We start from the raw sequence: 15,351 nt of genomic DNA, 5'->3' as shown, positions 1-15,351 counted from the left end.
CTGCTCTCCCTCCATTCACGCAGGGCATTAAGTACTAAAGGCAGATACCGCGGAGGCAGATGATATGGTTATTCGTCCGCTCGTCAACAATGATATCCTTATAGATGACTGAAGATGAGGACTCCTACACTTTGCGTAATGACACAGGTGAAGTGGTGACAAGAGAAGAAGACTTGGCTGCAATTAGACAGAGGGCGCCTGGTACAAATTCATAGTTTGTTACCATGACGTCTATTTTTTTACATTCATGTTTGTTACCATCGCATTGAGAATAACGCTAAGTTGTCGTCGCCGCAGTTCTATACATATTTCAACATAACAAGAGTTCCCTGATGCAAAGTCTCGGGTGTTATTGAAGTTTTGTTATGGAGACGGCATAGATTGAAAGGAATTCATATATAAAGTACAACAGCCCTGCATGAAATCTAATCTATCATACCATCAATATCAATAAATCTGTCGCTATTCCTTATTGTACAAATGCCCTCCTTTGACAAATACATTATTGAAGGGATAGCAGCGTCTAATTAATAACGAAGGCGTTATCAGATTGTCTGGATTGTCGCTCTTCGCCAGCCACGACCATCGTGACAGAGTGAGTACAGGTTGCGGTACGCTATTGTACGCTATGTGTGACTGTTCCATAGCCGTTAGTCCATCCTGATTTTGGTGACGGATGATGGACTATGACAAATGCTGAAACAACCCTACGAGGTTTTTTTAATGGTCTGAATGCTATGTTATTTATAATTACGATTTTATTACCAATGGTCAATACATATTTGTACCTTCATCAAAATTATTCCGTTAAATTTTAGTTAGAATCTTCTGGGATCGGATACACTCAGATCTTTAGACCCAGTATCTGTCCCCGCGAGGAAATGTCCCATTAGATGAAAAACGACGTCTCTACGGCAGAGTGGTGAAAATGCCATCAATAACTGAGTTGTTACTCGATCTTGGTTGTTTTTCCTTGTATGTTATTCTCTATACATCACTTCCGTAAAATGTGGTGAAAACGGAAGAGGACAAATGTAATGTGACAGAGTATGCTCCGATAGTTTTATTAGCGGAAGAGTGTTCATGTGAGTTGGTTTATAAATTTCCACTTTGAACGGTAACACAAAATATATTGTTTTATTCACCGTGAAGTGATTCTCATTGAATATAATATCAAACTCATGATGATCAATAAACCGTTGGAAATCTCAATGTCACCGTAATTGAAGATCAAATTGAAGGATAAATATTGTAAAGTATTCCAATGTTATGCAGTGGCTCCGAGTATACTTCTGATAAATGTATGATTCTGTCTCTCAGAGATACATATTCAAATCACTCGATATTTCGACGTGGTTGTACCATCAATCAGTCGTCGCACACCCATTTACAGCTCAATTTGGAACTCAGCGAACAGACCAACTTTCGACGTGGTCGTCTTCGCCTGCAATCTCTTTTGGTGACCACCTTGCAGACACGAGTTCGTAGTTTACAATCGATCGCCATCTCTTGGTTTGATTGCCCTGTAATGAATCATATAAACGTCGCATTTTCAAAGAACGTGTATCTTTACACTAAGACAAACGCGGAAAATTTGGGCAGACCGTCTCGGCGATTGCTATGGTAGATGTCCGAGCGATTTGTACAGTCGCAGAGACCAACACATGAACGGTGAGGCAGACATAAAGGCAGACAAATGGTAGGCAAATTGTGAAGGATGTCTCTACATTGATGGTAAACAAGGAAAAATACGACAAACAACGATCTTGGAGATTTAGTCAGAGTCGGGCAGGTAGCTATAGCCGGACACATAAATTAAAACAGCGGGAAAGCTTATAGAGACAGACAGGTAAACAAGCATGCACACATCCACCGTCCCTCCATCCACATGGGTGGAGGGACTGTGACACATCCATATAGAAACTGCTAGACCAACAAACGGACGGACGGACGGACGGGCTACAAGGACAGACCGCGAAGGATGACATTATGTCTTACGTACCTAGGAAGGGGATTTCAAGAGGCATGAAGTCATCGTCTTCACATGGATTTCCCCCACACGTTGTAGTCACGTTCACCGGTATTTCCCAGTACGATGTTTTATCTGAACAGTGATCAGCGATGATATCACTGATCTCAGAAACGTCTTCAATGGGAACGTCGTCGACATACATGTCATACACAGTCAGTTCATCGGTGAATTCAACGTCTTCCTGTGTTTCATATTGGCGAGAGAATAATATGACTTCTTTTGACAATAATTTCGTCTATTTCATATCAATGCTAACGCAGGTTACAGCGCGTAAATTGTCGATGTGAATAGAATGAAATCATTCTGGGGATTTTGGTAATGGGCAATTTAAAAAGATTCAGAATTTGGATTTTAGGAGTTCATTTTGAAAAGTTCATTGGTCGGTCCTTCCTTTCTTTCTTTTCATCTTTCTGTAGTTTTTATAATTCACGGACGCTGCTTTTCCTTCGACGAAATTGCAACTGTTTGATAACATAGCCCGATGACGGTTTCACTTACCGGGGAGCTGGCGGCCAGAACTGCGTCCAATTCAACGGGACTCACTTCGTCATTGGCGTTGTATGGAGACAGGTAACACAGAGATTCCAAAACTTCCACTGTTGCATCCAGTTTCTTTTGAAAGGAAGAGAACATTGTTGTAAGAGAGGAGCATTTTCACTCACATTCGGTGACCAAGTCTTAAAGGTATTCGTTCACCAGTAATTTGCATATATCCATATATGGTTACACAGGTCAGCGTCAGCCATGTTTAGTAGCTATGGGAAATTAGCAGCACTAAGTTGTCGGCGTACTGCGCAAGGCCCTAAACCGAAAGTCGTTGATTTGCTTCATAAACTGAATTCCTTTAATTAATTAATGTAAGAATTGTCATTGAAAAAGATTTCCCTTCACAATATATGAATATTGCATCATTCAAAAGCAAATATCATTCGATTTATGTTTATCTTAGTTTGTTAGCTTGTCATAATTCAACGAAAATAATCAATTGATGATGTAGTCAATAAGTTCATAATTTGGTGATAAATAATACACTCAGATTACACTTGGGAAAGTTTGAGGTTTTACAGATGGCATTCGTAAGATATTGTCTGTCTCTCTTTCTTTTGGTAGGTATGTATATCTACATACCAACCATGGAGCTTTAAGCTCCATGTACCAATGCATCAACAGTCCTTGTCTTGTATTGGTTAATTTGATCTGTCTCTATGAGTAACCGCTGTGTTATTCGGTCGTTTTGTCAATAAGATGCGCATTGCAGTGAGGGGCAAGATGACCTCACCTTGTTGACATCCCGAACCTCATAGAATGTCTCATTGACAACCAAGTCAGTCTTTGTCGCTCTCACGGTGTCGCCATCCCCACTGCTGTGTACATCGTAGAAGACTTCCTCTCCTTTCATGATGTTGACGCGTATTGCCGAGAAATGCAGGTTCCCCCTCTCGTCTCTGACAGGTATGGTGTAAGTGCTGACCTGAAGAAGAAGAGCGTTTCGGTAAAATGTGAATGGATGGTTACTGAAAACAAAAAAAGTAAAAACACCCAAGAAATTTGGTCTTGACGGTAATATTTACATTGGTCGAACATAGAAGAGAAAGGGGTCTACCATTCGTGAGGTATTTGGAAAGCTAGAAGTTGCCCAGAGTGTCAACAAGCCCCCTGTTTACTCTTTTGTAAAGTGCGTTATATATACTGTAAAAGAACATTACAGGTGTTAGAACCAGCACTGTCGTGAGTCAGGACTGTATTTCCGCTGTCTCGGCAAGGCAAAAATCGATAATGTGGTAACGCATCTAGCTAGTGTCGCCACTGGTTTCCTATGGTGTATTAGCAGTGGCAAAAACAGAAAAACCGATGAACGCACAGAACTAACTCAACGCTATTCAAGAAGGCTGATGAGTATGCATGTCTACTTGTAATGTGTTCTACATAAAAGTTGCATGGATGATGACAATGGCGAGTAAAATTCATCTTTCGTACCCCGTAGTCATGTTCTTCATTCACCGGTCGTGTGGCAACAACACAGAGCGCAATGACAAGGAAAACGATCACGACGACGCAGCCTGCTAGTATGATCGCAAATATACGATTGCAGCTGGTAGAAGACGCTCTCTTCTCCTAACAGGAAATAACAATAACAATAAAGGTTATTGTTCTCGATTGTAATTAACTGAAAGCAAATATCAAATAACATATGTCATAGCCATATGAATATGGCTATGACAATATTTTCATTGTTTTTGTTACGATTGCGAGCCTATCGACGTCCAGGCAGCATTTGTCGTTATTGGTGACATGTAAATCCTTGTCATGATGGAAATACAACTGATACCATCGCCATCAACACCTTACACATCACAGACTTGACTGCCACTCCGAATACCGAGTATTTCAGTGCATTAGGGAGAAGACCAAGAATTAGTAACTGAGCATGGTGATATATTTATGCCGAGTGTCCATTTATGCGGACTTCAAAATCACAACAAACTGCAAGTTTGCCAGACAAAATTAAGGATTAATGATTCTTTGTATACGACCTTGTATAATATACAGCTGACCTTGGACCTTGAATAATACACAGATGAAAGCAGAAGTCACAAGAAACTACATCGAAGAGGTAGGAAATCTCGTCTTCCACAAATCTCGCTGTGGCCAAACTTATCGAAATGAGATGTTTGTCGCCTCTTTTATAACAATTTAGCTTTTACAGTTTACGGATTGCTGTTGATTCAGAATTACTCGACTCAATTACCGTATTTAGTGGATCCATGCTTTGACCGACGCGGTATGAATTTGCAGAGTCTCTTTCCATTGCGTTAAAGGCCGACAACGCTCCAAGTGTGAGATGGACTACAGCTTGTCACAGTTCGTGGGACAGCCAAAGCCTGGTGAACTGCAGGGACAAGTAACCAGCCAAATACTCTAACTTCGTTACAGAGCTTGATCTTTATAACTTGGAAGCAGCATCCATAAAATTGTCAATCTCTGTGGCGGATAAAAGATTGTTTGTCCATAACTGGTATCTCCGCTTTGAACGTTTGACCTGGATGGATCAATGCAAATATTGTAAAACATTGTAAATTATTGAGAACGACGGAGCTATATTATATTCGTTCCCTTATTTGGTGTTATCTGCGAAACTGACCAGTAGCGTCTTTCTCAGAGTGCACCCTAGGCCATCAAAACTGGCTGGCGTCTTTAAAAACAGGGACGACGCACCTTTAAGAATAGTAAGCTGGCTGATCCGTTGCTGCGGTAAACTCAGATAAACAACAACGTGGTTTGGTCGGAAGACAGTGCGCCATGTTATCTTGTCAGAAGATAACACTGTAAATAAGTCCGAATAGTAATTATAATGTTACAGAATGATCGATTGACCTGTCAGTCCCTGCCTGCCACCCAGTTTTGTACAGACTGTATTTCTGTGTTTGCGTCATCAAAATTAACACAGTAGTTTTTTGATATCAAGGTAAAGGACGAATGCATGTTTTCCATTACATGTAATTGGCATGAGAGTGTCTAGGTCCTCATGAGAATAAATTTTGCTTCCAAGCTATCGTACAGGTAAGGAGGGATCATCATCTGTCTCAGGTTTTGTCGATTCTGGATATATATCTCTAGTTGCAAATGTTGGTCAAAAAGTAATTGTATCTGGACAGTCTCGCGTCGCGATTATGGTAAATCACACCATGTCAAATCCCATACCATAGTATGGCATTAATTACTTTTCCATGCTACCTTCCAGCGTCACCTTTTTTGACTTGTCACATGCCTATCCGAGTTTTAATTGAAACAATTCAAATATAGGCAATACTCATCGTGACGTTTCTGCGATATGCATTTTAAAACATTACCCTTTTTTCTTCTTGTCGCCTCATGGCTGACATTGCACTCGGAGACCATTCCGGTCTCTCATTTCATCTAAGTATTATCAAAATACAAGTGAGCTAAACTTGGACATGATGGCAAAATTGTAGAGAGTTGGGATTTTCTCGAGTCTCCCGGCACTGGACAGTCACCAATTGCATACATTCAAAAATGAAGATAGCAAAAATTTGAATGCACACGTTTTCATCTTCAAAAGTCCACTACTTTGTCCACTACTTTGTCTTATCGAGATGGCCCTAGACTAGCCCATTTGTCGATAACTTTTGTCTATGCAAGCTTTCATTTTGTGCCTTGCTAAAGTTTATTCCCTACAGTTTACTTTGTTATTAAATATTATATGTCCACAGACTTGTTGGGGAAGTCCAGGATGGTTCGTCCCTCTCCTTGCGCTCTCTGCAGTCGCTGTTTCTCTGGCCGTCGGCTTTTTCTTTCCGTTGGCCGGTCCCGTCCATGCTGAGAGAGTCTTACTAAGTTCAGCTCTACTGTCTATGTTCTGTCCATTTTGTACGTCTGTGTCTCACCCCATGCCATCTCCGTTTGCTGCGCCCCTTGTATTCATTACTACTTTTGTAGCTGCCACGTCAGCCTGGAATCAAAGTACATTTACCCTGGAGAGAATCAACTCAAGTTCACGCGATTCGAATAGTTGTTACGGAAAGAAAGAATTTTAGGGTGCAATGTGCGCCAATGAGTTGTATATATATCAAACCAAGGTCACCTCGCAGATTCATGGAATGACCTTGATCAAACAGGTCTATTTGTAGTCCCGTGATTTGGACCCTATCTTACTGTCAACTGGCGTAACTTAGGATTTGATTTCTTTGTCACGTACGAATGATGACAACCGCGACTATTTGTGATGTGATGTTTCTACAGAGTTAATATCTGCAACTGTTGCATAGTTCTTAATCCTTTTCATTGTATTCTTTTGACAGTTTAATGACGTTTGTGTGGTTTATTGGAATAACTCCAATCAGCTTTTATTGAATTAAGGCCAGCAAAATGCTGGTATGAGGAAATGCACTGCACAGTGGAAGACATTCCAGTCAGGTGAGCGTGTCACTAGTCTGTGCACGTAAGTAAAACAGGTGAAGTCACAGATGTGTGACAACCACACCGAGATACATTGTCTGCCCATGATAATTAACATACAGAGCATAATAACTTTTGATGATGTATATAGAAATTCATCTTTTGTAAAGTCGGCAATATTGTTCAATGTAAGCGTCCCGCGGACGAAAGTGTTTGTATCCACCATTTCCGTTTCCACCGGACTTACATGTCGATATTTGCATGGCACGAGACATTGCTTCAGAAACATTGCGTAAATCTCTAACTGCGTCAGGATATCAGAGTACATGCATATAACTAGGTTTATATAGCTCCTTTGCAAATGGGTGCTGTGCTACATACGCGTAGGGCTGTCGTCCTCAGCTCATGCAGGCTTCCGGGCAAAGGATGGCGCAATCGCTAAAGCAGACGTACTGATAATGTTCACTGGGCATAAATGAAAAAACACGTTCGGAAAGCGAAACTGTTAAAGATTGACTAATTTTATAAAGGCACGAGTCTAGCTCTCCGTGTACGCTCGTGGCGAAGCCGTTGTTCTTTCTGGTTCTGGTGTCGCTAAAATGCAGAATTGTGTACTTTTATTCGTGCTCAAGTAGAATAGACGAACAAAGATGTAAGTGTTCATGCGTGTCACGAGGAAATAACACGATTGGAATTAATTTGGTATAATTGGATGGTGAAGTAAAGTCGATTTAATCTACAAATGTTATCTCATATCTGCTTTTCTTTTTATATTACACACTTGTATTTATGAGTAATTTGCGATATTACAACATTCAGCTATATGGCACCTAACACTTTTGAGAAATTTGCAAAATAAGAAAAGCCAATTATCCTAAATTAGTTCCAATCGTGTTAAATGCTTCCGAAAACCAAGCATACACTCCGATGACATCAACGTACAGTGTTAAAAGTTCCTATTGTCCTTTGCTGATCGCAAAGATTTCTGCTGGCTATAGAAGTTTGCAAATAATGTTTATTTCCGTAAGCATACTTTTAGGATATTGGGAATGACGGTTTGGAATTTTTTTATTTAATGCCATCCACCAAAAAAAACAGCAAAAACTTGGTTAAATTCCTGAGATGTGTGTGAGGTATGATTAATGTAAGAATTCACGACCTTCCCTATGTGTTCTACAATGGAGGATTAGTAGAAAAGGTCGTTTCGTCGGGGTCTGGTTAGTAGTATCGGTGTATATACAACGCTGATTTGTAAACTTCTAAGAATGATTGGCAAAACAATAACTTTCATTTGGTTGAGATGATAATCAAATGGTCGTCAACGTTACGATCAGCAATGTGACATGGTAGTATACCTCAGTTATTGTCTATAGTCCAAAGGAAAATCAAGGAGTTTGTGTAAATTTTCATCGTAGATTCTTGAAAACGATATCCTTTATTTGCATTATATAATCGGGACATTCGACCATTGCTTAACATGTAAAGTATTCGTTTCGAACTTCGGGATTCTGGAGTTTTGACTACGACTACACTGAGATCGTCGTTGAAAGCTGAGTAAAACTCACGAAGCCTCGATTATGTATAATAAGATATTGATTAAAACAAGAATTAGTTCTACCTCAGTGATTCAACATGGGTTATAATTTGTACGGTAGTTCTCTTTTCAGTATTTGCTGGCCCTGAGAAGGGCCGTTTTGTTTTGGGTTTTGGGTTTTGGGTTCGTCATGAAGGTAAGTACTATACCTCCATGCATTCGTCTGAAAAAGGCCCGATCAAGTCTGACGGAGCCCTTGTCGGTGTCGAATGACTTCCCTTATCACCCAAGGTGCGTATTGCGGAGAAAATGACGGCGGTGCGGACATCCCATCGTTGAGGGCCGGCAGAATCTCGTCCGATGGTAAAGCCTGGAGCACCTGGCGAGCCCAGGAGATGAAAGCTCCGGTCCATGGCTGTGGAGGTTTCAGGTTTACGATAGGATGTGCAAGGAACGCATAGTAACATTCGATGCAGGAATCGTTGGGAAAGTTGGCGTTGGCATCCATGTCGAAGGAACGGTGTTCTGAGTTCACTGAAACCTGCGTCAGATTTTTATAGTTGTCAGTGACCAATCAAAACCACGAGCAATCGAAAATTCCATATATGGTAAGCAGGTCATCAACACGAGAATATAATTATATATTATAATAGCTTCTTTGTTAAGAGGCCGATAAAGGTCTGGAGTTCATTGAAAGGGACAATAGCCTTTATATGAAATCTTAATTATTTTCGTCCGACGAAACTAAGTACATCGCTAGCTCTTCTACTCCCTGACAGTATGTTAAAATACAAGGCGTTAGCCTTGGAGCTCCAACGTAGTATGTGCAAATATGCTTAGTTAAAGTTGACAAGTGAATTCTAGTCAAAACTCCACGTGTCGACAACAACGTTCAACGTTGCAAAGGCCATTCGACATGCCATTATTAGAAGAACAAGTAATATGAATTTAAGAAGGAACAAAAAGCTAAAAAATACATACAAAAATTGCAGCAAATACAGCTATAGGTTCCAGTCTTACACCATTAGATTTACCAGTAGTCATGTAAATCTAGTATTTCATAACTACATCGCTAACATATCATTCACGTTTTCCATTTCACGAACTGATTCAACAAGCACCTGTACTCTACGTTGTTTGTGTCTCAGAGTAACAGTTTACTGTTATGGAAGTTTCCTAATATCAGTAGACACGCATGCCACTAGGTTCGACATTTTAAATTCTATTTCCAATGAACACTCAAAGGAATTAAGAACGGACATGATTGTTGGCGAAACATTTGGCAAACTGTATGTTTCTAAAACTCTCATGAAATGAAGAAGTGGCGCTACTTGCATTATTTTTGTACCAGATATCCCCTTTATCCGAAGAAGTAATTAATATCTCTATTTACCAATGGGCGCAGCATCATGTCTTGATCTAACAAACAAATATTGATCTGATGTTGCAGTCCTGCTGAGACAAGACCATTCTGTCTTTTAATCTTCTCTGGTTCAACTACCCCCAAGTAACGGGGGTGGTGGCGAAAACCCTCTCTTCCCTCTTTCTCGGCCATGCTAAAAAGCCCTGAGTAAGTAAATTCTTTGTTTTTGCGTCCGCACACGCGTAGGTTTACATAGGAATTTTTTTCCGAAGAATAAGACAATTTTTTGCAGAATTAATAATCAATGGCGATATTTAAACCCAGCTACGACTTTTGCATTACAGCAAAACACTTCCTTAAAGCAGTTGTATGAGGAAAGTGTTATATAGGGGAAATTTATTTTGTGGTTGTGTGCTTTCTCGACTGTCTATGGTGTGTGTTGTTTGCTTACTCGCCTACTTTTCGGAATTTTGAGTAGACGTAAGCAAAGAATTTACTTATTTGAGGCCTAACCAGTGAATTCAGTAAGCAGACGGAACGAATCTTACAGGTGTTTTTTTCTACAATGCACATCTAAACGTGCACGTGGTCGCTGGGATTTTGATCGCTTGAACCAGAACAAAATGGAGGAACGTTGATCATTGGTAAAGATAATTGTGCTGGATATCACGAATCAGTGGTGACACTGGTAATCAGACCACGGGGATGCCATTGAAAAATACGTATTGATCGAAGCACGGCAACACTTTATAAAAACATAATAATACATGACCGTCACAATTATCCGAGCCTCGTTATCGGTGAAACTTTGATGAAAACAATAATCCGTGATGGATTGATCACAACTCGGTGATCAGTTGACACGTCGTAAAGGGGTCGTGATAGCTTTTGTAATCGGTGACACCTTCATCAAAGTCCGGTGATCAGTTGACGCTTGGATAGAGCCATATGATCGGAAGCACTTTGATCATTTGACACTTCGTGGAGGGACTGTGATAGCCTTGTAATCGGTGACACTTTGATCAAATTCTGGTGATCAGTTAACACTTTCACTTAATCGTACGATCTCTGACTCTTTGATCAAGGCCTAGCGACCGGTGACAACTTGGCCAATCACAGCCACCGGTGACATTTTGATCAAAATAGTGGTCTACGACGCCGTGATCGAAGATCAGTTTGATTAATTTAGCCCGATGGTCGTTGACTCTTTGATGAAGGCGCTGTATATGAACACGACAATTTCAATCAACCATGGTCGTCGGTGGCACATTGCTCGAAATAGCGATCCACAACGCCTTGATCAAAGCCTGGTTAGGCCAAAAAATAAATTGTACTGTTCCGACAACATGGTTTTCATAAATAGAGTAGGCAGGTCGGCAGGAATTTTTTTCCAAAATATTTTTATTTTTAAATATGCATTTGCAGGGGTGCAGGGCCAAACACTGGCCACAACATTTCCAGAAAAAAATGTATCGTTCATATAAAAGGAAAAAAAACATAAAGACATCCTTGTTCAAGCAAAACTCAAATGCCGAGTAACGAACGCGTGATGTTACGGGTTTTTTCTTTCTATTTTTTTTTACTTCCGTGTTTACATAGCTCTAAAAAGTTTAGGGTCGGCAGGTAAAAAAAGGTAGGTCGTGTTATCGGAATAGCACAATTTTTTTTTGTTCGGCCTTATCTATTGACACTTTGATTTAGCTATATGATCGGTGACTTTTTGATCAAGGCCTAGTGATCCGTGACAATTTAATCAATCATAGTGGTCGGCGATACATTTATCAAAGCAGTGATTCATACCGCCTTGAACAATATATGGTAGTCGATTGACACTCGGCTTTAAGATAATAATCGGTTACACCTCTTTGATCAAGGCATAATGAGCGGTAGCACTTTGATCAAGGCATGGTCAACGGTTGACACTTTCTTCTAACATAAACAGTAGAGGGGTACTTTCCTCCTCTAATTTCTTGCTTGGTAAGCGTTTGACACCTCAATCACACTTTGGCGATGGATGACACTTTTTTCAATTCTAAAGATCATTGGTACTTCTATCAAAGCCTGCTGATCCGCAGTGTACTTTGATCAAATCGAATGTGTTATTTTATTATCATGCCGAAATAATCTGTCATGTTGTGAACAAGCAAAGCACGGTATGACAGTAGGTGTTGATAACTGGGGCAGCCGACAAGGCTATTCGAGAAAAAAAGGTGTTTGCGAGCGATTTCTTGGCCGGTGAGCTGAAAACTTTTCATCAGCGGGCAGGTAAAGTGTCCTTTGCTTATTGTGCGACTTAAAAAGCTCAATGAGCGGGCATGGGGTGTATTTCGGTTGTGTTCATCATCATCGTCGCCGTTGTCGCGACGTCGTCGTCGTCATTATCATCAATGCTAAGGACATGAATACCGTAGTTTTTATGTGACACATGTATCATGCATCCATTTTTAAACATCGGGCCAAAGTCCCTGAAGCTACTATAGACATGGATACAAAATAAAGTATTTCCTGACTGTATGAAATTATCTCACTAAGGTCATCCTTGGGACCAAGCGGTTTTGATAAAACAAGCGATCCAACAGTCGACAGAGCTCTGCTGTGTTATGTAGAGAATAACTTTTAGTGACACATGTATTGATGAAGAAGGTGGATATCTTTGATAGCTCATTTCAGGATGACCTGACCAAAAAATGGCAAAATTGGCTGCAAAAATACAAAATTGAAGATTTCATCATAATTTCCATATATTACATTAAGATAAAGCCAAGGAACCTGTATACCAAATATCAAAGCTATCAGATGAGTAACTTTTGAGAAACAAATATTTTGACCAAAAAAGGCAAAAATTGACCCAAAAACACAAAAATTGAAGATTTCATCAAATTTCAATATATCACACTAGGACAACCCCTAGGAACCTGTATACCAAAGATCAAAGGCATCAGACAAGTAGTTTTTGAGAAACACATTTTTGGACCAAAATGGCAAAAAATGGACCAAAAATACAAAATTGCCGATTTCATCATATATTCAATATATCATATTTAGTTTATCTGTAGGAACCTGTATACCAAATATCAAAGCTGTCAGACGAGCGGTTTTGATAAAATAAAGTTTTGACCAAAAATGACAAAAAAATTCCTTAAAATACAGATTTGCATATTTCATCACAATTTGAACAAATCTAAGTTGGGTTATCCCTAGGGACCTGTATACCAAATAACAAAGCTGTCTGACCAGCGGTTATGAAGAAGATTTTTTACCAAAAACGCCTTTTTGGCGCTAATTTGCATATTTTCAACAATATCAAAAAATTAAGAAAAGTTGTATCAAATCAGTATGTACTGCGGTTCTCAAGATATTTGAGTGGACGGACGCCTCACAAACGGACATACATACATACATACATACATACATACATACATACATACAGACGACGGACGAATACCCATCCCAATAGCTTCTATAGACTATAGTCTATAGTAGCTAAAAAATCACCAGCCCATCCCCTGATAATTCTCTACAGGCCCTGTAACAAGTTTGCCAACTTTCACCTTTTGCGTGAGAGAATTTGATGGCAACACTGATGATGCAACTTGTGACCAATACGTGCTTCCCCGCGCTCACGGAGGATAGTTTTTGTCACTCCTGACATCGCAGAAATTAGCTAAAATCATCGTTATTGACATTGTCAACCAAAGAGAAAGTGCAAGAAAAAGCAAAAAAGTTAATAGTGTTCAGCAATCAGGAATGACGTGACACGCCACATCACTTGATATGGTTACTTTCCCTCGATCCTCCAGCCCATGCCGCCAGCGCTAAAGTGCGCCCTCAACGGTGTAACCAGTCTTGGCCATTGACTGCAACACGTCGGTAGGGAATTTCATTCGTTTCACCAACAGGTGGGTCTAAGCATTGATGCTTTTTTACATCCGTGGTCTCAGTTACTTTTTGTGGTCTGGTAGAGCGAAGTCGACCCCTGGCGGGCGGTTTGGGAATTTGTGTTGCGGGGGAGAGGACCAGCATGGGTTTTCTTGATGGAATGAAGGCAACATTACTGGGTTGGAGGCGAACGTTTTTAGAACATAGCAACAGGCAGTTGCAACCAACAACAAAGATATTACATACAAAAGTTGCAAAAACACCTCTGCCACAAACCCACTATTTTAAAATTGCAAAGGTTTTTATTGCAGAGTTTTCAAGAAATCAAACACCTATAAAGTGGTAAATTGCTTTGTAAGTTCCCATGTATTGTACATGTTCATGACAGCAACAAAGAAAAAAATACCGTGCTCGAAAATGTTTTATGGGGAGTGAGCAAAGTCACCATGGTAATATCAAAGTATCAAACGAAATCATGGGTGCACTGACGAAACCATGGTCTACTGACAAGACCATAGCTCTGCTGACAAAACCATGACTCAAATCTCAAACTCCACTGACATCTGTCTGAAGTACGAGTAATATGACTAATAATGACATCACAAGGGAGGTCTCACTTCCACCTCAATGGTATCAAAGGCTAGCGTACCAAGTGTGGCGAGTAGATGTCCCTGGCCTGATTCATGACACTGGTATAATGTGAGGGTACATATTTCATACCTATAAAGACATAGAGTAGGGTCTCCTCAAACACGCTGCATCATTCTCCTACCAGGAGATCTACACATTCTACACATACCTGGCATTGTGATATTAATTCTTTTTACCTCCAGCATTAACTGATCTAAGTCCAACATCATTTGTGTCTTATAGGGACAGGTAAGAATATACTGGGAGGTTGGAAAAGATGGCTGAAAATTCTCTCAAGTTTAATATGTTAGTATTGAGCTGGCTGTAGTGGAAATCTTGCAAGTTGACTGAGTTCAAAAGGCCATGGCTCAAAGTACTGCTGACATTTCCACCTGGGGGATTAAATCACATGAATCAAAATATTTGATGATTGAAAAAGTGATGACCGCTGTATCAATGCATCATCTGTCCCTGTTGAGACAACCTGCCGAGTATAATTGTGAGATAATGAACCGCTCATTCTAGTTTTGATTATCCTAACCATATTTGCTTGGATCTACTAGGCAAAAGTGCTGTGTTCTACAGTAATGTAACATTGGCCCACACCGGTACAACAAATTACTAGTACAACGATGCATTGACAGCAATTGAATTGTTTCAAATCTGTATACTTATGTTGTACAACTATATGACACCAACACATACACATTACAAAGAAAGACCATAATTGGCGTGCTATGAAATACGGTACACATCCAATCATCACAACTCCAAATCCTTATAACCGGAAAAACTGTAAGCTCCATCCATCAGCAGTATCACGACATGTCTATTTGTATACACCAGCGATTTCATCTACAGAGAGCCATTTTAATTCATAAATTCATACTCACTGTCATTCTGCTAATGGCAGGATGGAAGAGATTTAAACTATATCATTGGGGTAATGGGCCATGGCCTGACCACTACTTGCAAATGGATACTTTCAAATGAGGA

The 15,351-nt window shown here is 40.1% G+C and overlaps 1 protein-coding gene across 1 annotated transcript; it reads right to left on the bottom strand.

Moving 5' to 3' along the window:
- Positions 1–746: 746 nt before the first annotated feature.
- On the bottom strand, positions 747–4,950 carry LOC139134293 (uncharacterized). The gene is made up of 6 exons (XM_070701184.1): positions 4,782–4,950; positions 4,010–4,147; positions 3,312–3,503; positions 2,531–2,644; positions 2,003–2,213; positions 747–1,523 (listed from the first exon to the last, which is right to left on the bottom strand). Exons 1-6 carry the CDS (start codon positions 4,839–4,841, stop codon positions 1,369–1,371), a joined length of 870 nt encoding a protein of 289 aa, XP_070557285.1. The 5' UTR covers positions 4,842–4,950; the 3' UTR covers positions 747–1,368.
- Positions 4,951–15,351: the final 10,401 nt, after the last annotated feature.

This window comes from Ptychodera flava, chromosome 6 (genome assembly GCF_041260155.1).
Source record: "Ptychodera flava strain L36383 chromosome 6, AS_Pfla_20210202, whole genome shotgun sequence".
Lineage (NCBI taxonomy): Eukaryota > Metazoa > Hemichordata > Enteropneusta > Ptychoderidae > Ptychodera > Ptychodera flava.
This window is presented reverse-complemented; position numbering and strand designations above follow the sequence as displayed.